This window comes from Melospiza georgiana, chromosome 3 (assembly GCF_028018845.1).
Source record: "Melospiza georgiana isolate bMelGeo1 chromosome 3, bMelGeo1.pri, whole genome shotgun sequence".
In the NCBI taxonomy this organism is placed as follows: Eukaryota; Metazoa; Chordata; class Aves; order Passeriformes; family Passerellidae; genus Melospiza; species Melospiza georgiana.
In genome coordinates, this window is record NC_080432.1 from 30,957,766 (window position 1) to 30,983,139 (window position 25,374).

The 25,374-nt window shown below is 39.8% G+C and overlaps 1 protein-coding gene across 4 annotated transcripts in view; it reads left to right on the plus strand.

The window, feature by feature from the left end:
* SUSD4 (sushi domain containing 4) overlaps positions 1-25,374 on the plus strand; it is a 78,841-nt gene that overhangs the window by 31,060 nt on the left and 22,407 nt on the right. For all 4 annotated transcript variants that reach the window (XM_058019758.1, XM_058019756.1, XM_058019755.1 and 1 more), the window contains exon 3: positions 20,998-21,210. In XM_058019758.1, the coding sequence (XP_057875741.1) occupies positions 20,998-21,210 (213 nt within the window). The remainder of the gene's footprint in view (positions 1-20,997; positions 21,211-25,374) is intronic.

A 25,374-nucleotide genomic window follows, 5' to 3' on the forward strand; every position in this document is an offset into this window, starting at 1 on the left:
GTTTTAAGTCAGGGTAGCTGCAAGCTGAGCACTCCACTTTAAGTCTCATGTTTGACTCATCAACACTTCACAGCTGGCTGTAAGAAATTCCACTGCCTGGTCTAGTCTAAAGGATCTCTTTTTTCTTTGCCATTTGTGCATCAACATCCAAGTCTGGTGTTATGCAGGCACACATTTTAAAGGGGAGTTCATTTTCCGACACTTACAAATCTTATTAGTCAGTCTGGGGCTGACCAGATCGAAAGCAGCTGGGTAGAGAGGGAACTTGGGATCCTGGTGGACAAGAAGGTGACCATGAGCCAGCAGTGTGCCCTTGCAGCAAAGGCAGCTAAGAGCATCCTGGGCTGTACTGGGAAGAGAGAAGCACTGGAGCTTTTTTCCTGTGAGGAGAGGCCAGGAGAGCTGAGACTGTCCTGGAGGAGAGAAAGCTCAGGGAAACTCTTACTGATGTGTAAAACTAACCTAAATGGGGAGGACAAAGAAGACAGAGCCAGGCTTTTAGTGGTGCCCAGTGGCAGCACAGGAGGTAGAAGGCACAAACTGAAATACAGGAAGTTTCCTCTGAACATCTGGAAACAGTTTTTCATTGTGAGGGTGACCAAGCACTGGTTTCTCAGAGAGGTGGTGGAGTCTCCAGCTGAGGAGATTTTTAAAGCCTCACTGGACGCAGTCCTGGGAAGCCTGCTCTAACTGCTTCTGGTTGAGCTGGGGCTGTGGACTAGATGATCAAAAGGCCCCTTCCAGCCTCAGCAGTTCTACTGTTCTGTGATATACCACATATCGACACACATCAGAGGAAGCCTCCCTGTCAGACTTGTCCATTAGTCCTGTCAGGTAAACAGAAAGTGTGGGAGACTCACTCCATTATACAGACATTGTAAAGTTATGGTATGACTCGATGTAATGTCCAGGTTGTGTCCGAAGTACATGGACTTATGTGGCAAGGCTGTGGTGTACTCAAAACATAAAGAAGCAGATGAAGATCTCAAACTTGCTATTTGGAATTTTAAGGGCATCCAGCAAGGATTGTGTACACAGATAAGGACATTTTTGCTCATGTTCCAGAACCTGGCTAATTCCAGCCTGGAAATGTGGTCTAAGAAATACTTAATTTTGACCGCATGTAACTACCCTTTCCCCCCTTTCATATCTCTTCTAGCTTTAGTCCAGATAAATGGACCACTTGCTCAGGGTACAACAATTTAGCAACCCTTTCAATACAGAGTTAAAGATCAATAGTGCAATGTAAGTGAAGGAAATGACAGAAAATTGAAACTATAAAGACATTAGGCACAGCAGTGCTATTGTAGTTTGCTGTTACTGTTACCATCCTTGTTATTGCTATTATGAGTGACGTAGTTGTTTTTAGCATAGCCTGGCTACCATCCTCAACGGAAATTAGGAAGTTCATTGCACTGACGTCTTGATGAACACACAACATAACCATATGCTGCCTTGGCTCAAGCAGGACCAAACTGACAAAGCATAGCTCATTTTCTTCTGTGTCCTTGTGTTGCTGCTTCTGTGGTAGGAACAGATGGCATAGCAGGAGTGTTCCCAGCTTGGGTAAAACAAGATGCAGAAGGTCAAATGAACTGTCTCTCATTGGAATATGCTAGCTATTACAGTTAGGTGTTGTCTAGAAATCAGGCCTAGATGTAATTCTTTACTGCACAGATTATATCAAGCGTCTCTCAAATATGGCAAGTGCATACCACACATAAATAAAGATTTTCAGAAGTTGTGAAGTCACTGATTTCACAGCCAGATGTGCATTTTGAGGCATTTCTTCCCATGTCTGATTCTGAACATTTTCGTTGTCTAGCAATGAAATAACTGATCTGTTGGCAGCATCTCATAGTTGGTTACATAAAACCACAATGGCCTTGAAACTTTGAATCTGGACAGAGGGATGAAGAATATTTTAAGCTCATGATTCAGTGACCTTAGTTCAACAGTGACAAGAGATTCCTACCATCTAAGTAGACAATTAAATGAACTCACACATGTAAAATGGATTTTCCGGTTGCTCAGATGTCTGTGTCGCTCATGGTCTCCTCATGACCTTTCATGATCTCACCAGTGGTGCCAGTTTTGGATGAGATTGTGGAAGTTGAACTGTGCTTGGTTGTAGTCTTTAACTCCTTGGGATCAGAGCGTGCTGCTGGGGCAATGGGAGAAATTTGCAATCACCTTCTACTAAGGGTTCTGTTATTCTATTTCATAGATTCTTACATCCATGCCAAAAGGAAAATATTTTTTTTGCTTTTTAGATTATATTCAGTGATGTTTGCTCGCTGTGTTTTGGCATTGTGTGTATGCTATTAGTGGTAGGCTAAGTTGTGGTGGCATGTGATTGCTTGTTGTACTCGTTCCTGAAACTGGGGAGGGAAAATGCTAGGAACAGATCTGCAAAGTGATTTTCCCTCACTTTTTCCTTGATTGCTTTAGCATTAGATTGATTTACATTCTCTTCTTTGTTCTAGCATGCATTTCTTGGCCTCTTAATTTTCAGCATAAAATTTAAATAGTTACTCACTGATCCACATGTATATGAAAAGGTGAAAGAGGTCACTGAAGAGTGTAATGATGAAAGGGAGAGGAAAAGTGCTTTTGAAAATATGTTTCTAGTTTGCTTATATTTGGTCCTGGTACAAACTATAAAATCTTTGCAAATTTATAACTCCTGTAACAAGGTTAGGCTATATTCCCAATCAAGTCAATCTTCTGGCCAGCACACCATTAAGAAGGCATTTTCTAGTTCATAACTGCAGGTGAGACAATACAGCAAACTTTGTGAGGAAGGCCTTGTGTGACTGTGAGATCGTCTGTTTTTTATAATTATCTTAGTTGATATAATTGATCTAGTAAAATATATTTCTTTTCCTGACAAATGTTGCCTTGATGTATCCTGGAGGCAATCACAGGTACGCCAGTATTACTGCTGCTCTGGAAGTCACAGCTGAATGTGTCAGTGGGAATCAAAGTAAAAGGTGCAATAGAAATGTTATGAATTATTATTAAGATACATGAGAAAGCTCTGCAGGGAAGAACTGGAACATCTTGGACAATGGCCTGCAATCAGCCAGCTGGGAAGGCTGAAGACAGAATGTTAATAGAAATGTTTTTAAAAATCACCATGACATCAACATTTATATCAAGTGCCTTGTGCTGGAGCTGCTTATATAACAGATTATATTAGGTGTGATGAACAAATGTGTATTCAAGAGGGAGGGGATGTGCTCTGGTGCTCTGTTGGGGAAGGTGGAGTTGTCAGGGAGGCTTGTTGCTAAAGCTGCTTCAGTTGGAATCCTTGTTTTTGGTGCCTTGTAACTTTGTTACAAGCATTTAAACAAAATATTCCATTTTTGTTTTATCTCTGGATTAATAGCTTCAGATTCCGGTAAATATTAGATTTTTTAAATACCTAATTGTGCCCAGTGTGTTCCTCCTTGGGTTGGCTGTGCAGAGTTTTTTTGGATATGAGAATGAAAGCTTCAGCTGATGAGTGCTACTGATGTGGGTTCCAGTGGCATATTTGTGTCAGTTACAGGAAAGAAAAAGCCAGTACTGAGTCCCCTAGCATGCACAAGAAGCATCTTGAGGCGGTATGGTAAGTACCATACCTCAGAGAAATCAGTCTGGTATTTCCCTCCATTAGTAGGAAGAGAAAGGGAAGTGTCACTGTTCCAGACCAAGTAAACTAAAACGTGAGTTTCTCTAATTGTGAAGTAAATCCCCTCTGGCAAAATTTCTTGGCTAGAAGGATGATAGTTAAGAAATACCAACATAAAAAATCTTTATGTGGTATCTTCTAAAAAATGACATAAGCAATTCATAAGTAGTTCAGGGACTAGGAAAAGTGATTAATATTTCACCAAATGTACTGTTGAGGATACTGGTTACAATCATACTGTATCCTTTTTATTATCCTTTAAGCAAAATATGCTTTAAGGCAGATTTCTTCTGAAGAGCCATGGCAAGAATAGGATGTAAAGCCCAGGTGCTACTCTGTAAAAGTGTACTTCTAATATTAGCTATTTTTATGACATTTTGAAGGTCAGCTGTCTAGGGAATATGATAGGGTTATGCAAGATGTTGAGAGGTCTGAGAGAGCTCTGCTGTCTTTTCTGGAGAGCTCTGGTTTCATCCCCCTTCTCGCCAAGGTAGCCATATAAAACCTGTATTCACACAGACTTCACACAGAGGGAAGAAGCTGCGTGTTTCTTTTGCAAAATCCATTTTAAAAGTTTGTGTCTAGATAATGAAAATTTGGTACTATTCTACTACCCTTCTGTATTTATATATTAATATCTGCTTGCAAAGGGCTGGCTCTCTTGAGTAGCCTGAATTGCTTCTGCCACTCACCATGGCTGAAGAGCTGCTGCATTTTTACATTAAGCAACTGTTAATCAAGGTTGTTCTCGTCCCAGTCAGATTTTTGTCCTTCCTCTCAATACTTTGCATATTGAAAGGAGGCAGTTATGCTATAAATTACATCTTTTCACAGAACCTTACACTGAAATAGAATTTGGTCTTAAGGCAAAGTCACAGCTTCTTGGAATTCAATTTCTCAGCTATAATTATTTTCATTAATTTCTCTGTCACTGTCAATAGCTTTTCCTTCTCTACAAAGACATCAGAAGCTCCCTCTATGGTTGCATTAATTTCATTTGGATTTTGTTTTTTTTTTTTTAAAAAAAGCTGAAAAAAGCAGCAGAACAATTCCTAATATTGAAAGCCCAAACCAAAAGAAAAAGTAGTAGTAATAATAGTAATAGCTGTTGTACAGAAGCAGCAATGTAGATTCATAGTGAAGAGGGAAAAGGGAATTTCTTGCAGGCAAAGCTGAAGCATATTTGCAGCATGATATGAGCTTTAACACATTCATACACCGTTGCTAATGACCAGGTGCTCAGGTAGGAATGGGATTCATATTTCTACTGAGTGAAAATTAGACCCATTTTCTCAGAGTGGGAAACTACTTAGATTTTTTACTTATTTTTAATAGAATCGTAATGCACAGAGGTTTTTTTGAAATAATGATGGGGTCTGTTGCTCTCAAAAATGCATCACTCCATTCTCATTAGTAATTTGTTTTATGTTTATTTTCCTCTCAGGCCTTTCAAGCATATGTAAAATAATTCAGCAGTTGGGTTGTGCTGTTTGTTAGGAATCCGTCTGGTAAATAGTGTGGCTGCAGGAAGCTGAAGCCGAAGCATTTTGTCTTATGGGCAAAGAGAGTGCAGCGGCTGTTGCTGCAGCTCAGTTGCCACGTGTTACCTGTGCAAAGGGGATGGGACAGACAACAGCCCCAGGCAGTCTCTGCCAGCCCTAGAAGTGGCACTGACCCTCCCAGCTGCCAAAGCAAGGGCTGATTTTAAGTAGTGCCCTTTCCATTTGTACACTGGGAGTTTGTGCTTTCCAGTTCATTCATTTTCTGTAGGTCATGAGCAAGTTGCACTCCCTCTTCATGGTGTTCTGCCTCTCCCCTTTTGCTCTAAAAGCCGTCCACAAACATAGCAGCCATAATACACAACCAAAGCTCTTTAAAGGGCCCAATGGGTTATAAAACTCAAATTTTCCATAAAAGAATCTACAACAAAAAACTACAACTAAAGTACAGAGAAGTTTGTGAGTTATAACTGGATTTTTATGCAGTCATGATTCCTGTGAGACTTTCACAGTTTTGCTGGAGTTTGTAATGGTAGATGAGACAGCTTAAAACACTTCAGAACCTTTCTCCCCAAAGAGAAAATGCATCACACAATGCCATTACCAAAAAGAATATAACTCTTTATTGCCATTATAAATCACACAAAAGCAATTCCCTCCCTCATTTGGGTACACTGGGTTTCAAAAGTAAATGTAACCGTGTGGGTTTTTGGCACCACAAGTTTACGTGATTACTGATTAAATGAATTGCAAAAAAAAAAAGCTGAAGTCAGCCCAATTTGGAGTATCTGTTCTTTTAGTTTTTCCGTACCATGTAGAACAGCTGATAACACTGAGAGAGCATCCCTTGCCTCCTGAGAGAAAGATGAGATGTTTCAGCCAGAATTGTGTACAGAAACTTTGAGAAGTAGCAGTTTCCTCAATTTTTCCATGGGATACTGTTATTTTACCTCAGTCTTCACTCAGTTTCCAGTTAGACTTGTGTATGTGGTGTACCGTGTAAAATTGTATCTATGTCATAGAAATACGCTGAGTTTTAAAACGCACAAGGACATATATATATACAGGCTCTCCATTAAGATAATGAAAAATTAAAACAATACAGTTATCATTCCCATATCCATGCCTAGTTTCAGCAGGTTGCTGATCAGGCACAAGATGCTGCATTTTCTGAGAGCAGAAGGTATAAATGCTTGGAGGACAGGGCTGCTTTGTGAGTGGGAGAGAACTTTAGGTGAAGCCATACATGATATCTCAGTGAAGGAACTTGCAAGTACCTGTGGAGGTACTAAGTGGCTTGAGTCAGAAATCAGGAGCACAGAGACTTCTTTTCATCCCAGAAACAAGTATTTCTTAACAATAAGCCCGGTAGATCACTGGAAGGCTCTCTGTTTATAGGTACAGCAAGATATTCACAGAAAATTAATGACATGTGAGAAAGGTGGCTTTTCCCAGGAGCAAATAGTTAAAAGATCAATATTTTCAGTCCAAGGTTAGGGCAGACTATGTCTGAGACCACCAAGTGTGGAAAGATGCTTTCTTGTCTGTGGATTTTATTGCCAAAACTCAAAAGACCTCATGGATAACAATCCTCAAAGGGGAAAGCATTTATTCTTGGGCTGGCAAGAATAAATGAATTAAATGGACTTTTGAGGTGGGATTTAAAAGACAACTGGACTTGAAAGGGGAAAAATGGAGAAATAGGAAGGTGTCATAAAAAGATAAATTCAAGCTTGAGAAAAAACAAAGCAACCAAATCTATCCTGGGTAGAATGTGGAAGAAAATTAGGATGCAGAAAAAATGGAGAATCGGGACATATGTTGAGGGAGAACAGGCTGAGGGGCTTGATTTTTAGAAGGAAAAGAAAGGAAAACAGTGAAGGGAACTGGGGCTGTGTTCTCACTGACCAGGGCACAGTCCCACAGGCCCTCAGCAGAGCTGGGGGTTGGTAATGGGGTCCAGGAACAGCCCAAGAAGCAGACAGGGGATGAACCCAGTAAGAGCAGCAGAATGTGCTGATGGGTCCAGCATTGGTTCAAGGTTCACCCAGAAGATGGGACTGGAAAAGGCATAGCTGCAGTATAGACCAGACATGATCTGGGAGCCCAAAGCTGAGTTACCTGGAACTCTTGGCCATGGGCAGAGGATGTGAGTAGGGCTTCCAGGTGGGGCCAGTCAGTGCCCTCAGGGAGGGCACAACCTTTCTTTTAATACAGCTGATTTTAATACAGCTAATACCATTATTACTGGGAATAATGGCAGAGACCTTACTGAGAATATCAGATACGTGGGAATTAAGGCAGTTCTAGAAAGGCAGTTTTGGCACTGGATCAAATCATGTTGGGTGACTCCCATCAATCAGAATGAAAAGGAAGAAAGGAAAATATTTTAATAGAGGTGTTTGGAAGGTAGCACTCAGCAGAGCCCCAGAAGAAAGCTAAGTAAGGATAGAGGACATACAGAAACAGAGAGGAATTATTGTCCTTAGGAGGACAGTAAGATGGGTAGTGATGAAGAGAAAAGGATCATCATAAGGTGGTAGTCAGGGAATTGGTGCAAGGACCATATCAATATTCTTTTTCCACCAGCATTATCAACAACCAAGCTCATAATTATATTGTGAAACCAGTTTTGAGTTATTGGCGGCAAAAAAACAGCTATGTATTTCATGTGTAGCAGAGACAAGTAGTCTTGCCTAATCCAGCAAGGCCTCCAAGAATTTTGTAAGAATTGGGTGGTGAGGCACTGGCACAGGTTTCCCAGAGAAGCTGTGGATGCCCCATCTCTGGAAGTATTCAAGGCCTGGTTGGAGGAGGCTCTAAACAACCTGCTCTAGTGGAAGGGTGTTCCTGCCCATAGTACAGGGGGTGGAACTAAATTGTTTTTAAAATTCCTTCCAATCCTAGCCATTTCATGATTCTATAATTCTGACCTTCCTAAAGCAGTTATCTCTGGTCTCAAACAAGATTCAAGATAATGTCAGATCATGTAAAATAAAAATCTTGAAAGGTGTTCAGAAACTGAAAGTGGAAGTATATTTCGGCATGTTCAGCTTACTTTTAGCCATTATGTTGTATGACAGACTGACTAAGCACTGACTGAGTGGGGTTTGGCTTTCTGCCCACCACTGTCCCATTAGCCTGAGCTATTTATGACCTGTGTTTGTCTCAATGCCTTTCATAGATACTGGTAATCTAGAAGTCTGTTTTCATTACAATCTGGTTCTAGGAATTAAAAAATCATATGTAATCATTAGATTATGACTGGCATGCTGTAGTCACAATAGCTGCTGGAAGGCCATGCCTGCTTAATAAGCTGCTCAATTAACTCAGTTATTTGGGGTACGTTTGTAGGAAGAGGTTGTAAATGTAAAGTGTAAATATAATAATTAGGAAGAACAAGATTGTCTAAATAACCCAACTGCTCTTGCAAGTCAGGAAGCTTGACGTGCTGCTCCTGTCAGGGAGACTACAATTCCCCACATGCTGGAAGGCGGCCTTAGAAAAGCTGTGCATGGAAAGAAATGGCTGAGCCAAATATTTTGTAAAAACAAAGTAAGATTTGAAGAGAGAGACCCTGAATTAAATCAGGCAACCTATTATGTGTGGCTGGAGTCTGTTGGAAGGAGCCAGACTCCAGCATTTATTTAAGTCTGCTTACTATATAATTTAGGGTAGTAAGGTGAACTAAGGATGAAGCATTAGCTTCAGCGTGGAATTTTTATTCTGATCACTGGAGCCTAAAGTTATTAAAAGAACAAACACAGTTATGATGTCCTAGGGGACTGGCACACATATAAATCTGGATATGCTGCCTGTTTCTCACAAAGCATATGTATGGATCTGTATGCTGCCTGCTCTTTATTTTAACTAGGTTTGCTGCAGCTGTTGTTCTGAAAAGAACTATCTAACAGTCTGGGAAAAGAGAGGCTGCAGAAATCCTCAAATGAATATCTATTAAGAAAAATAAGTCTCAAATAAATTTCTTCTGTGTATGGTTAAAACTCCTGTCCCTTGAATAAGAACAAAGAACTATCCCTTCTCTAGCACTAGATTTTTTCCTAGTTCCCAGTTAATAAACTTACAGTACCATAACAATTTCATAACAACTTATTCTTCCTCTGTTTCTTCAAAATGATGAGAACCTATTTTCATAAAAAGTAGGGACATAAATGCTTTCCGAAGAACAAAAGCCCATAATCTTTACATTTAACTAGTATATGTGATTTTCAGATTGGCTTTTATGAAAATATTTTAAGCATCAAGTTTAGCAATACCTATTATCCATACACAAGAATACCCTAACTCTCAATCTTTTAGCTGACTAATAAGGATGTATATACATTATATCAATTGTACAAGACTTGATCTGACTGTCTTGACTTCAGTGTTTGTGGATATTCTCAGTTCAGTTGATGGAAGAACAGAGACAATTTCTGCCAGGCTGAGCCTGGGAATCTTGGATGAAATAATTCAAACAATTATTATCTCTCTTTCTGTAACCATTGTTTATAGTTTTGGTTCTCCACAGTGTGCTATTCATAGTCACTAATAATGTGAGATGTTTGTACTTTGAGACCAATCAGGTCCCACTTAGCGAGTGAGACTATAAAGTTTGCAACTTCTTGCTAAATAAAAAAAAAAATTATTCTTTTGCCTTCTGATCCACCTGAAGACTGGAGTATTTCTGTCCCTGACTCAACAGTGTCAAGTGTTGTCAAGGCTGACTACCTTACAGAGTCTGTAGTTTTTAGAGGTATCATCAGAAAAAAAAATTTTTTCAGGTTTTTCTGATACAAAAGGATAGGCCATTAACCTTTGAAGAGGCTCTCACAATGTGTCACCAGCCTCCAAATTTGTCCTGTGAGGCACTGCCCATCTCTTTTGCCTGTAACGGAGGCTCTCTCCCTCTCTTCCCTCTTGTCCCTCTCCAGTTCCATATTTTAACTTTCTAGGAACCCTATTGGGCTGCTTCTTGTGTTCCCATCTCCTCCTCTCTCACCTGCTAGTAGTATTACCATCCAAACTGTCCAAAAGCTGTCAGTCACCTTCCAGGCTACCTTATTTTTGTGTGTCCCTATGTCCCAGTTTTGTACCTTTGCCAAGTATCTCCTGCTGTTCCTGATCCAGTTCCTTTGGTTTCACTTCTATCCTCAGCTTCCTCCTCTTCTGCTTAAGTTCACTGCCATAGAACTGAAATGAAGCAACTTCCAGTATCTCCCTAAGACACTATCTGTAATATTCACAGGTTAAAGGGAAAAAAGAGAAAGAAAACCACAGGACCTGGCAATCAGGGACTTGGTTCTCTCACTTCAGAAATTTGAGATTTTAGAGTTGTTTTAAGGCAGTGAGGTTAAAAATATTGGAGGTATGATATAAAATAAAGCATAGCTGTATTAAAAGAAAGGTTGTGTCAGAATAATCTGTTACTCTCCTGAGAAAACAGCTGGTTTCCCAAGGATGAAAACTTTAGCAGATATTGTCCACCTTGACTTTTGTAAACTGCCACTAGGGAAAGTATTTGTGAAGATTTGGGTTCATAGAATTGGGGAATTGATAGAAAACTTGTCACAGACATCTTTTGTGGAAAATTCTTTCTTTAGGATTTTTCCTTCTTCTGGGAAGCTGAGGTCCCAGAAGAAGAATGTAAACAATGCTTATTTGCTGCTGTGGAATGCAACAGCTGCACCTGTGATTGGCCCATGTTGCATGTTTACTATTAAGGACCAATCAAAGACAAGCTCCCTCTGGGACAGAATCAGGGAGAGCTCCTTTGTTGATTTCATTACTATTCTATTCTTAGCATAGCAGCTTCTGAACTTTTGTCTCTATTTCTTTTAGTATAGTCTTAATGTATTATATATCATAAAATAATAAATCCAGCCTTCTGATCATGAAGTCAAGACTCTCATCTATCTCTTCACCCCTGAGGAACCCTTGCAAAGCCCGGTAATAAAAACTGATTAGAGGGTAAACAGATTGCATTGAAAGGGGATGTACTGGATCAGAGGAGACTTTGTACACTTTGTTATTTTTTGGTGATGCCACAAAAACTGAGTGTGCCAGTGGAATTTGTCACTGACATTTTTCTGGATTTTTTTTTTAGGGGGTTTAACATGGTGACTGTGGAGCTGCACAGTATTTTAATTATAAATGTTTCCATCTTGATCACTGGCTCTTCTGTGACTTTGCTCTGAGTTTCTTGTTCGGATTCTGTGAGCAGCCTCCCATCACCTTCTATCAGCTGGGAGTTCCTTGGAAAGACTTCATGAGGAAAATGGGTGCATGAGGATTAAGTGTAACACCATTATGAATCAAAAAAAAAAAAAAAAAGAAGAAAAATGCATCTGCATTATCTTAACCTCCCACTGATTTTTCCAGTCTTCTCAGTGTGGACAGAATAACTCACAGGACAGAGCACTTTAAATGAGTATTTTAAGTTAAAAGTGTTTGGATGTGATGGCAATACTTCATTGCTAGTGCCCTGCCAGACTCCTGCTACCCTTCTGTACAATTTTGGGATTTATCACATACTTGGAAAAGAGCAAGATGATTATGTTCCATTTTTCTTCAAAAAATGCATTCTCATGAAGAGAAACAGAGTAAAACCTGTGGTTTATGCTAACAGTACTAGCAGAGCACTGAAGACATACAGGAACTTTTCAATATAGAAGAAAATAAGTTCTCCTCAATATAGAAGAAAATCAGTTCTGCTTAGGTTCAGATTATGACCAAAATCAATAAGGGTATTATTTTTTTTCCCAATGGATATTATCTACTTACTTTCTAAAAACTTTACTTAGAATAAAATAGAAATGCTTTGTAGGGTGATCTGAAGCAAATGTTGGAGTGCAATGCCAGTTCTCGTGTGGGAAATACCTGGTGAACCCACTAAGCCACCTCATCTTCTTTTACATCTCCTAGACCTGTAGGTAAATAATATCCCAATTGTGCAAGGCTAAGTGAATAAGTATCAGCAAGTAAAACATACACAGAGGAAAAGATTAATAAAAAATGGATGGCTGTCATGAGGTCCCCATTTAAGAGCAAAGACTGTGGTTTCATGGGTAGGTACGTATAGAGAAAAATCACTGTAGGACACAAGAGCTGTCAGAGTACCCAGAAGCATCAGAGGATAGTGATAGAGAATCAGTGCAAAAGCTGGAAACAGTGTCTGTCAGCTCTCTTGTTTTAGTATGTACCAGTTTTCTAAATGGCGTCTCTCAGTCTTCTCTAGTGTGCACTTCATTCAAAAGTTTAATATTAACAATATTCACACATTAATTGTGATTGTCCCCATACCCAGCTGGGCCTGGTCTTGGGAAAGTATTAAATTGATTTATACAGAACAGCCTGAAAAGCAAAAAAATTGTTGGATTACCATACTGTGGTACAAAGTAAAAATATAGTGTTATCTAGGGAAGCCTGTAGCTGTTGAAAGCATAAATATCAACACCCCAACTCATACCATTGAGTATTTAATTCCTGCATCTTACAGAAACAAGGATCTCTGCAGAACAGTGTGACATTTCATCATTTTGGATTTGCTGTGATGAATAATATTATATGCTATTGGTCTAGAAGAAGTATTACTATAGTAACTAGCTCATGATTCATTTTTGGGTTTTTTGTTTTTTGGTTTTTTTGTTTCCTAAGGGTTGCCTGTCTAGACTAAGATTGTTTAAACTAACTCATGGTAATTAATTTTTTTCAGAGTGCTAAGTATATAGGACAGATAAACAGCAATACTTAGATACTGCTTTTTGAAAAACTCAGCAGGCCCATAACATGCTTGAAATTATGGGTATATTGTTTTATTTGTCACATTTTTATTAGTAGCTTTCTATGCTGTTATTGATCCAGTTTAGTGACCTAAGGCTGGATTCCCACATAAACAGTATTGCAACTCTAATGAAATCCTACGACACCTAATATATAAAATGCTACATCTGAGGATGAAAACAGAAATGGGGTTGGTTGGTTTAAATCCAAGTAATGAGCTCACTTTTTCATTTAAATCAGTAAAAAGAAAATCTTGGCATAAGTGATGTATTAATATTTTATAGTCTGGATTTGTACATATTTAATTCCTTATGATGATGCTTATGGATCACCATCCAAAAGCACATTTGGAAAATATCATCTTTATTACAGTTCCTTATCAGCAAAATGAATAGGAGAATGTGTTAGGTATTTGCCCATTTACTGAAGTATATAGAGATATTTTACTGCATTCTTGTTTTTATTATGATAAAAGGTGGTGTTTGACTATTTTTTAAAACTGAATTGTTTAAAAAATTAGTCATCCTTGTCAAACCATGTTTGCAATTTTTTGTAGATAGAAATTAGAATAAGTAAAGAAAATAGAAAATAGAATAAATAAAATACATAGAAATTAGAATTTACAGATATTCAAGGTTCCGATAAGAAATGTGGAAGTACCATTTCCAAGAAGAACCACTTTAAAGTAGTTTAAATTACCTTAAGGATAAAAAATATGCACACAGGTAAGCTTATTTAAGCACAATTTTGTATTTTAAATTAACTTAAAAACATGAAATATTATTGGAAATTGAAGAAGTCATTTATTCTCACATGCTTCTTTTTTATAGAATAGGAAAAGACCTCTCTGGTTTTATACCTTTTTTCATTTCTTGTGGAGTTTGCAGCTTGAATAAAACTAGTCATTAAACTTAATTAACTGGATAAATGGAGATTCAGAAAATATTCACTCTATATTTGCAGAAAGGTGACCAAACTTTGTCTTCAGGTTTTTAATTATTTCTGCCTAATACTTGATTTGAGCTCACCCCAATCTAGGCCTCAGAGTACCATTTTAATAATTTTCAATTACTTTGTTGGAAAAATAAATATCCAGTTTAAGAGTTTAGGAGCTGGGAGAAGGTTGTGGGATTTATTGTGTGGTAAATGGGTTTTTATTCACTCTGAATCATATCCCACAATAGCCACGGTAACTTTCTGTAACAAAAACACAGAACATGTGAGCTCTGTCAGCAGAACCAGCAGTACATTTGCTTTCTGCGTCTTGTTTTTCATTTAGGTGATGGCAAGTTCAGAGGATCACAGAGCAGCATATGACATTTCATACGGGTTCATAAATTATGCAGTTAGACTTGTTACTCCCAGGCTTTTGTAATCCAACAAGTGCTTCTTGCATTATAAATGAAATGGCTTATTTACAAAGATGGCACAGCTATATTAAGTGTGAGAAGTTGTGATTAAAGGGATAAGCCTGTGCTGTTTAAGATATTAATTAGAAGAAACTCTTTCTCCAAAAGAAACAAGTGGTTTTTTTTAGTTTGCTGTGGGTTTACTGAAGTGTTTTGCTGATTGTATTCTGAACCACCTTCTTTTTCCAGCAATTTTAAATGGTTTTTCCGTGTGTATTAGCCTAATGTCAAGGCAATAAAAGAATCCTGCATCAAGGTTCACATCCAAAATTCAAAATGGTGAGGGTTTCTATGGGTAGGAAATTCAGCTTGTTCCCTGCTGCCTGACACTGGTCAGGCACCAGCTGGGATGTGCTGTCAGCTGTGAGTGTTGAATGGTAATTGCAGTGACCCCTGAAAGAAAGATGCTGTTACTACATCTGCAGTCATCTATGCAGGGCCTATCAACCTGCCCTGCTGACGTTGCAGCTTGTGCTTCTTTTTCCTTGGTGGTGTTCCCAGGCAGAAGCAGTTCCTGGGTGGCTCCTAGAAGATCCATTTTGTCCTCTGAGGACACTTTATCCTGCTTGTGGCTCCTCACATTCCATCCCCTGTACCCTCTCTGGAGGGAGGAGCAATTCTTGGGCTTTCTAGGGAGATGTCAGTTTGTTTTAGCACAAAAATGCCCAGGGACTTGTCATACTTGAGTAGGGATTTTAAGGTTGAGCTGATCATTGCCCTTACGAACATCTTTGAGTGACTACTCCTTTCCAAGGGCCCATTGAGAAGAGGAGAGAGAGAGAGGTGGTGGGCATAGTGGTGGGCAATATTTGGGATCACAGTGGTCTTCTAGGAGAGTGCAAGGCCAGGTCGGGTGTTGGCTGACAGTGGGTTGTGGTGAAGGAGGATGGAGAACACAGATGGGAGGCCGGGGTTGTGGGAGAAGATGCAAGATCAGAAAAATGAGGAACTGCAAATGAGTGAACCTTTCAGCCTTTTGAATGACCAATTGCCTCTCTTGGAGTCTGCTGCTCTTCATGCAGGGCTTGCGTGTTCATTTTTTACTGCAGATGGGTTGGTTTGGTGCTCAGGAGCTGCATTACACACTGATTTTCTTTTTTTCTGCTATGATGCTCTTGTGTTATAAGAAGGATGTTGTGTTGTAAGTAGCTTAATGGTGTTCTTGATTTGATAGATCAGTTTGTGACTTGAACAAAATACCTGTCCTTGGAGGTCTTTTTTGCTGTTCTGTTTCTCCTACAAAGTAATTTGAGCTTCTCTGTCTCTTCCAGTGGCTTGTTAGTCTGCCCTGGGTAAGGCTTAGCCCAATGAGGAGTGATATGCAGCCATGCTGGGAGCGTGTTCTGCAAGGGTAGCAAGGGAGGCTGTGATTCACATCCTGAACAAGGCAGGGCTTTGCAAAGCTGCTGAAGTCTCAGGGAAGCTTAAGCATTACTGACCTTTCAGGGATTAAGGAGAGTTTAGATTTTAGCAGGCATTTCACTAATGAAATCATGGCTTTATAATTAAATTTCACTTCCAAGTCTAGATGCTAATCAAAGCACATCTTCCTTTTCTTGTTCCTAGGGTACATGGATAGTTCAATTAACATCAGCAGCAGCAAGGAAGCATAAACAGCCAGAGGCACACAGTGCTGTGACTGCATGGCTTTCACAGAAACAGGGCAGAAACTCCTGAAGGGATGAAAACAACTTTTCCTTTGTACAAGACAAGCAAGCCCTTGGCATGTTTACACTTGTGGCCCTTCTGTTTTAGTCCCAGAATGGCTTTTTATTGAGAGCTGGCCTAAAATAACCTGCTCCTGCAGTGTTTACAGACTCCTTCTAAAATGTGTGTGCAGGCAGTCTGGTCCTGCCAGTCTGTGAAGCCTCTGCTTCCTCCTGCTTCTGGTTGAGACAGATTTAGTGAACCCAAATGCAGATGTTGATGTACAAGAAGCCCATTCTCCATCCTGCTGAAGACAAAGACTGAAAATACTCTCTGTCTTGAATATTATTGCACATTATATGCCACTTTTCATTCACTGGGTGTATATAACAAAATGGAATGAGAGTGATGCCTCTGTTTAAGAATGAGTGAAGCCAGTTCTGAGCTCACATCGATCAGCAGTGTGTCACTGAAATGTTTTATAGCAGCTTTAGAGGCAAAGAAGTCCATCAAATCTAGATTAGAAATCACCTTGCCAGCACCATGAATTTACAAGGAGCTGTAAGATACAGAGGTGAGAGAAGAGGGGAAACAAGGAAAACAAAACACGCAACTGAGAAAAAGAAGCAGAGAAAAATAGATTTATGGGATGAACTGAGGGGCTCTTCCTCCTGCCTTTTTTTAAGCATGTCTGAAGCTCAGTTGTGGCTGTCACGATTTCTTGTCATCACACATATGTAATGTTCCCCTGGATTCCAGCATTTCAGGCTTTTCATTGGGGATGAGATGAATAATTTTAAGTTTGAGAATGTACAATGCAGAATTCTCAGAGCAATCTGATCAAGTTATTTACAATGGTTCATTTTATACCCCAAGGAGGACATTGCTCATTTTTCAGTCTTCTCATTAATTTTACATTATTTTACCTGACTGACAATACTAAGAAATTTAGGTAAAATAAGCACCATATAATCTGCTTGAGGGTTATCCAAATCAAGAGCATTGCTATTTTCTGGTTGGTCCAAGAGTAGAAAAGTGGTAAATTGGTAAATACCAACCCCAAAATATATTCTGTATCAACTGCATGCTTTGTTGATGATGATGACCTTATGTGCTCATTAACCTTGCCAAGAAGACATTATTGTCCATGAAATTTTACACAATATCCTTTAAATGTACTGTGATACAGAAAGTCTGCAACTTGGACCAAATATTAACCTACTTTGATTACTGAAATAGTCAGTTCCAGCAGTAATTGTGTAGTGTTTACTTTAGGGATATAAAGCCATGCAATAGCATTCCATAAAGTATTGATTATGATGGCTGCTGGCCTTACTAAATTTTTACTATATAGGCAACATGAGAGTTTACTTCTTTATTTAAGAAGTGTATTGTATAATTTTTACTAGTAGATAGTGATGATGATTTCCCCTTCCCTCCTTTTAACCATGAGAAAAAGTCCAGTAATATTTTCCCCAAAGACTTATTGAAGGGTTTGTCAAGAAACAGAAGCCATTGTAGTTCTGAGTTACTTTCTATCTTATCTGATATACCTTTTACCTAATGGATAGCAGCTTTTTATTATAGCTGAAAGACTGGCTTTCTCTTCCAAAGAACTATATGATGGCTCCGGCTGAGCAGATTTTTGGCTTTTTTTATCAGGTTCTAAAGGGATTAGACCATAAGATGGCTATAGCATCTCATCTATTATGTAGGATTACTCCTACCATTAGAAAATTACTGTGTCACAACTTGGAGTAGCTGCTCTTAAATGCATAGTTTGGAAAAAGAAAAGAAAACAAAGATTGTGAGAAAAAAAATTTACCAATATATGTCACTGAAGACATATATTTAAATTTTTTTTATAGGGTGGAGCTTAACTAGATGAGATTGTATGGATAGGATTATTATGTAAAGGGTCTAATTCTGCTATTATTAAGAAGAAATGGAAGATGGCAATTCTCAGGGATGTTTGAGCATTATTGTTCTTGAATACTGTAACAGAAAGTTTATACTTAAATTGGAAAAGACTGATGGACTTAGCTGTCTGCTAAATAAGCTGTTGAAACTTCACCACAGCTCTTGTGCAAGAGAGGAGCAGGCCTGGTGAAAATCAGAGCAGTTCCTGGCTTCTCTGGAATTCTCTGGTGGCAATTGCCCCTTTGGAACACCTGCAGTGCCTGTTGTGCACTGGGAGATCCTCAGCACAGGGGCAGCCTTCCCATACCTTCCTTATACCTCCTTCTTCCCAGCCCCAGCACAGCCCTGACTTCTCTGCTTTGTGCCTGGATCATCTACACTTTCATAAGAAGCTTGACATCCAGGTGCCTTCCATTGTTTCCAGCAGGACTTTGATTTGAGCTGCATCTACTGTTCCTATCTATGGAGCTAAGATGGGGTTAGGTATTTATTTGCTTTGCCTTCATGGCTTTACCATGAGATGCTACTGTATTGTGTGTGCCATCTGCCTGATTGGCTCTTCCCTGAGGCTTTTTCCTTCTTCCTTGCTTCAGGAACAAGCCAGGAAGCGGTGATCCTCTGCTGAGTCCGTGTGTCATCTATTATGCAATAACTGAGTAACAGCTGGCTACTGGCTCTGTAGAAACCAGAGGGTGCATAATTCAATTTTCCCATTCATGTTCCAGTTTCTACTTGGGAATTCCCCTTGGGGATAGATAGATTTGTCTGCTTGCTAACCGCACTCAACAAAAAGAACCTGAGAGACCCACACACTGCAAAAGGATTCCAAGGAAGAATGGAAATCTTTGCTTGTGGAGGGTCACCAGAAAAGTGGCAGTAGGGTCACAAAATTAGCCTGCTCTAGGGAAGAAAACATTTTTGCCTTCCATGTTCAGTTTTGTGCTGACAAGTGTAAAAATCTCTAACTTTGCATATTTGACTTTTTGAAAACTGAGAAATGAGCTTGGCTCAGTTTTTTTACCAGGCAAATTGTGTTTGACCTCAGCACCTTTCCTTTTCCTGTGTTGTTGCAGAGGCAAAGTAGTAGGCAGCAGTGTAATTTTTCCTGATGCAGCTAGTGAGAAAGGACATATATCTCAAGGCGAGTTACAGTATTCCTCACCTGACTGCAAATTCCGAGATTACTGAAGTAACAAAATTGATCTAAATGTCATGTTATCCCTTGGTTTAATGGGAAATAATTAAGATCTTCACTGACATTATTAAAGGATGTGGGCTTGCTGTCTGGAGCATAAGAAGCTTCTTTTTAATCTCCAGTAAAAATGGGCAGCCTTTCTCTGTTAATAAGTATTGCCTACAGCGTGTAATCCCATGATCATAATGACTGTGCTTCTCCTTGTTCATCCCATTGGCAAATTACAGAGTCTGGGGTGATTTACACTGGAGGACTTGAGCTGAGGCAGATGAGCCAGGCGTGGGTGGAATTCAGGGATGTGTTTGACTTGGCCACTGCACTGATGCTTCAATTCCCAGGATGAACTGCACTGGAGGAGGAGTGAAGCTGCGCAAGAGCAGCTGCTTTGCTGCTCTTGTGCTGTTTCAGCCGGGAGAGGGGATGCTGGGGAAGTGGAGAGGTGTTGGAGCACTGCAGAGGGGCGCCGGGTGGCTGTTGGTCATGGAATTTGGGCTGGGTTCTGTCCATCACATCACCTCCTGGGAATTACAGCCTGGTTGGGGAGTTCAGCACAGGACCTGGAAATCCAGGAATGTGCAATCCACCCTGGTGACTCCACAGTGTGTCCTGCCTCTGCTCACAGAAACAGGTGATGGGACATAGGACACAAGTGGCTTGATGTAGGCCTCCTGCTTCTTCACTAGCAGCTGTCAGCCAGGTGACTGAGCAGAGATATTCAGTGCTCAAATGCAAGAGCCCTTCATCACCTTCAGTGCTCTCCATTTGGCTGCCACAGCGTCACAATGAGCCCTTGACAGAGGGAATGATTTAGCTTCGGGAAATGGAGATTTATTTCAAAAAGTCCTTTACTGTAATATCTTCCTTCTCTCTGACTGCACTGTGGAGGCATCTGATTCTTATTATGCAGGAAGTAGCTGAGGCTGTCTGATACAATTCTTTTAAAATCAAAACACTAAAATTACCATCCAATGATTTTAACACTTTCCAGGCATCCCTCCCGTCAGCATTAATTGCCCCCCTCCTGTTCCTGTTCCAAAGCTATTTGCTCTTTCTGTACGCAGCCCTTGTTCACTGCTGCACTAAACCTTTGCTGCTTTGCAGTAAAGAAAGCTTCCACTTATGCAAATGGCATTGAAATGAGTTTTAAAAAGTGATAAACAATCACATTTATTGATTGCAACTGTTGGGGTTTAGTTTGTTATTTTACAGTTAATTTTGTAGAGGTAAAGGACTTTAAAATTCCCTTCTGGTGTCAATGGAGTAATACAGCACTCCCATAACAATGTGTGGAAAGTGTGGTGGGCCACCAAGCCAAAGAGATAAGAGGGTCGCATTCATCTAACAACACAGTGTCCCTTTCCCCTGTGGCAGATCTCTCTCCCATCTTGAAATCTCACTGTACTTAGCAATTCTCCTATTTCAATTACTGTGTCTTTGGATGGCAGTTAAGTTTCATGCCCCCTTATTTTTTCTTCCTCTCTGGTTCTGACACATTATTATTCTTACTAGTGACTGCATGAGGCCTACAAATTCCCATAGTCCCCAGAAGTGATTACAGACACATTACTGAGCAATCCCCACTGGTAGGCTGGGTCAAGTGCTTTATTTTTATCCAGGGCAGCTACCAAGGAGTGTTGTTGACTTTTGCTTCATGCAGCTACTTGCTGCATGAAAAGACTGGAATACTTCTGTCACCTGAGCGTTTCAGCTGGGGGTGGGTCGTCTCCAACCCTGGAGTACCTGGTACCCAAGCAGGTTTGCTAGTGGTCAATATGGAAGGTACAAGGTCCTTGTGAAAATAATGGATAAAGACAGAAAAAGCATGAGAAGTAAATGAGCACAGTTGAATTATATCTTTGTCTGACACAGGGTTTGATGACCTGCAAGCATGTGCTGATCCTGGGGCTCCTGAACATGGCTACAAGACGCCCAGTGCAGGTGTTTTCTTTGAAAGTGTGGTGGTCCGGTTCCATTGCCAAGAAGGATATAGGCTCAATGGTACTTCCAAAAAACTTTGTGTGAGACACTTTAATGGCTCCCTGAGCTGGAAACCCAGTGATAAACCTGTGTGCCTACAAGAAGGTAAGTTAGTTTTCTTCAAGGTGTTCACCACATCAGTTCTTCTCACTTGTCCATGTACCATGTCTGTCTGTCTCTGGACAAAACACAACAGGCTGGAGTCCATTTCACTGTGTGTTGTTGGATACATACTTTAATTTTCCATCCCTAATTCTCCTTTGTCAGTTAAATTTGTACCACGAGAGGCTGTGTGTATTGAAAGGAACATAAAGAAATGTGAAAATAGAATTTAACCTCCCTTTTTAACTAGCTACAAATTGATGCAGAGAGGAAAAACAACCTCCATTGTAAGTTAACATGTAACTATTTATTAAAACTGCCCACTTAATATTCCTTTCTGCAATATTTTACTAGAAAAATGCAATCAGTTTCCAATGCTACTGCTCCTGCTAATCAGGAATTTTAAACAATAGTATTGGGTGATGTATGCATGAGTCAAGTAGCAAAATCGAATACACAGAGGCTGCAAAAGTTTAAAGCCAGGGTAGAAGTTGACTCTGAGATAATTCAGACTATTATGGCATAACCATTTATTGTATATTTGAAATTGTATTTGGTTTTAAATACTTAGGATGTTTCATTGCTTTCTTCTTCTAGGTCTTAGAGGCAGGATTGATTTGATTTTATAATTGTAAATTTTGGCCAAAGTACACCCAAGCAGCACAAATTATTTATTTCCCCAAGTATATTAAAGATATAACCTGTCCTTGTTGTTGATTTATTTTTGGTCAACAGAGCTATTAAAGTCAACAGACATGAAAAATGTTGGTTAAATAAAGTGTTTACATTTTAGTGTTGTGAGTTCTCCACTGAAGACATTAGTCATTGCCTCATTGTCTTCATGCTGGAGCAAGATAAATTCTACTTCAGGTTACCTTTCACCGTTTAAAATAAATACATGGACTTTATTCAGAGGTAGTTGAAGACTTATGTGACTCACAAATACACTTACTGCATAGGATCATGCATCACTTAGCCTTTATAAAAACTGCAGGTACTTGTTTGTGATCCTGGGGGGTAGGTGTGAGAATCCTGTGCCAGGACAGGGATGTGACATGACAGGGACAAGCACGGCCTGGGAAGACCACACTCAGGAGATGCATGTGAAGGGAACAACTCTAAACAGCGGCCAGTGTGAAAGTAATGCATGAGATAATGGAGAGAGTAGCCAGAGGCAGCTGGTAAGGATTGCATGGGCTTTCAGGCAGCTGGCTGGTTGGCAGGAGAAATTTTGGTTAAGTATGTTCTCCTGGACAAGTGTGAGGCCATGGGCTACAGAGCCATAAAGGACACAGTCGTGAGCTGTTTCATCAGGTGACAGCTGATGTCTAGAAATAAAGGCAAAGGGGTGCCAACAGCACCTCATCATGTGGCTGCATGGGTCAGCTTTAAAGAAATAACCTGATGCCTTTAAAAATAACTATGTATGAAAATAGTGACCTCTTCTGTGACAGCCACTTTTCATAAATGACCTTGTTTGTCTCATGTCATGGTTATTTAAGAAAAAATATAGCGTGACAGCAGCCTGTGTCTAAATTGGCTATTGGAACTACCAGAAAAAGCTTTAATGGTTGGAAATTCTGTTTCCTTAAGCACAGCAGGAAGCTAGGAATGTTGATGTGAATCTTTGAAATGTTGCCTGTATCATCCACTGCAGTTGTTAAAATAAGCATTAATGTTCTTTATTAAATATTCAAACCTTTTCCCTCCATCCCAGTGGAAATCTGTGGAGGAAGTTTCTGATCACAATGCCATCAGCAACAAAACTGTCACTAATGTCAGTGTGATCAACATTCGAACCAGGTGTTTTCAAAAAAGAAAGAAATTGGAAGATGAGAATGTGATGGATGATGTGGCAACAGTTGCTTTAGAGATAATAATTACTTTCCAGCATAGAACACTTTAAAAAATTGCTAGCCAATGCTCTGATCAAGCAAAACACTTAAGCTGGAGCATAACTGTAATTATGCGATTAGTCTTGTTAAAGTTCTTTGCTCAAAATAGGCAGATGCAAAAATGCTTCTTATTACTTGGACCAAAGAGTAGGACCCTGATTTAGGATTTAGTGAATCAAGTGCTTAAGTACTTCCCTGATTAACATTATTATAATACCTCAGGTATTAGATTACAGCATTAATTCTTTCCATTGCGCAATAGCAGCACTGATTCAGAAGAAATACTAAGCAAAGGCTCAGTGGCAGTCCATGAGGCCTAGGCACTGGCTTAAGTGATTTTTAGACTGATCCTTTTGCACACTGGGAGCAGAATATTGAGAGAGGGCCGTGGTAGAGAGGAGGACAGTGTAGGAACATGGCACATCTGGATATGAGTTGAGAGAATCACAGGGTTTGTGATTCTCAGCTGTCTAATGACATACATAAAAGTTTTCATTGCAGAAGTTCTGTAATGATATATAGAAAGAAATTTGAAATTTCTAGCAACTGCTGGAGAAGGGAGAAGTTGATGTTTTCCCATTCATCATTACCTATCACAAGGTGAAATAAACTTTATGCTGCACTTACCATTTATGGCGAGGTGTGGCTGCTCCATGGGCTATGGTACGCTCTACACGCCTCTCATCCCAGCATATTTCAATGTCAGGCAGTGCCAGCTAAGCTTAAACACTGAAAACACTGTTCTTTGGAGTTCATTTACTCTCAGGAGTTTGAATTCAGAGAAGGATAATTTTATATCTATATGTTATGTATGTTTAATTGTTGTTCTGTGTTTAGTAGCACAATTTCTAATCACAAATGGATGCTATTTACCAAAGGAAGCAAAGCAACATGTTTCAGAATGTAACTGATTTTAGATCTAATACGTTTGCCTAGAGTTCTTCACCCAATCTGTTTGATTTTATAGCTCTGTCATGTCTTGTTAAGAGGCAGGAGATTCTAAGTGTGAGGACGAGAATGAAGTTGCATGACTTGGTGCCCAATAAATGTCAAAAATCTGTATGCTTAGAGTTACGTTCTTATGTTGATCTACAGCATGGTGTGACTGTACCTTTCATCAGCTCTAATACAGTTATGCACATAAATACCAAACCTCTGAGGTAGGAATTTTGTATTTACTGTTTAAGAGCAGTATGTCATGTCGTTCACACTTTAATCTAATTTTCTCCCACTGTGATAATGTGGCTGCTGAGGCTGTTGCCCTACTTGGAACAAATGCTAGCTCTTTCCTGTGAGATTGAATCTAAATTTACAGTCTGCATGAAGATGGCAATGAAGCAAAGAGCTGTGTCCTCCTCTCCCTGTGCTTCTGCAGGCAGAAACCTTGGAGATGCTCTCGGTGCCTCATTCTCCCACTGACAAGGATGATAAAGCTGCAGTGAAAGCAGTAGGCTAGTACATGGCTTGGCTACAGCTTTCCTGTAGGACATTTAGCCCTCCATTTGCTTTGCCTTTGTCCCTGAGTCTATGAGATGACTGAAGTATTTTTATTTTTTTATTTTTCCATCTCTTATCTGTCTTGCCCAGTATTTGCTGATTCTTAACCCTGATTCTGAGCACTCTGTGACATTTGTAACCAGGCCACAGCTCAGTGGGCACAGATCTTAGGTGAAATCTCTCTGCATTGTTGAAATACCAGCAAAGACAATAAAAAGAAATGGTTATTTAATATGCACTAAAACACTGTGTTTGCCATCCACAGAACAATCCTAGTAACACAGTACTATGGATTTAACACTAGTAAAAAAACCAAGGGACAATATTGCTCTTAAATGCTTACTTTGAAGAGAACAGAATGTAGATGAGCTGTTCCTGTATCAAACCAATTCTTCGTGATATTCCTTTCATCCTTCCTCCCTGTTTCTTTCTGTTCCAGCCTGACAGTGGTGTGACTCAATGTAGTCAAGGCTAATTCAGAGACTTGTCAACAGTAAGATACACAGGAGCACCAGACCTCTGCATTTGAATTTACATACGGGTAGCAAGCAAAACAGTGCCAGAGCAGGGATTGGGCAGTTCTTCAATTGTAAACACTCTTACAGTGTTGTAAAGGTCCTTGACGTGGTTTGGACCAGCATCCGTCAGGGCAGTACTCCCAAGTAAATCCTGCATGCACCTTCTTGGATTAGCATGGACCAGGGATAATTTTTGGATGGCAAGGGCTCACCTGCAATAGATACAAGCCTTCCCAGGCCAGCTGGTACCCATGGAT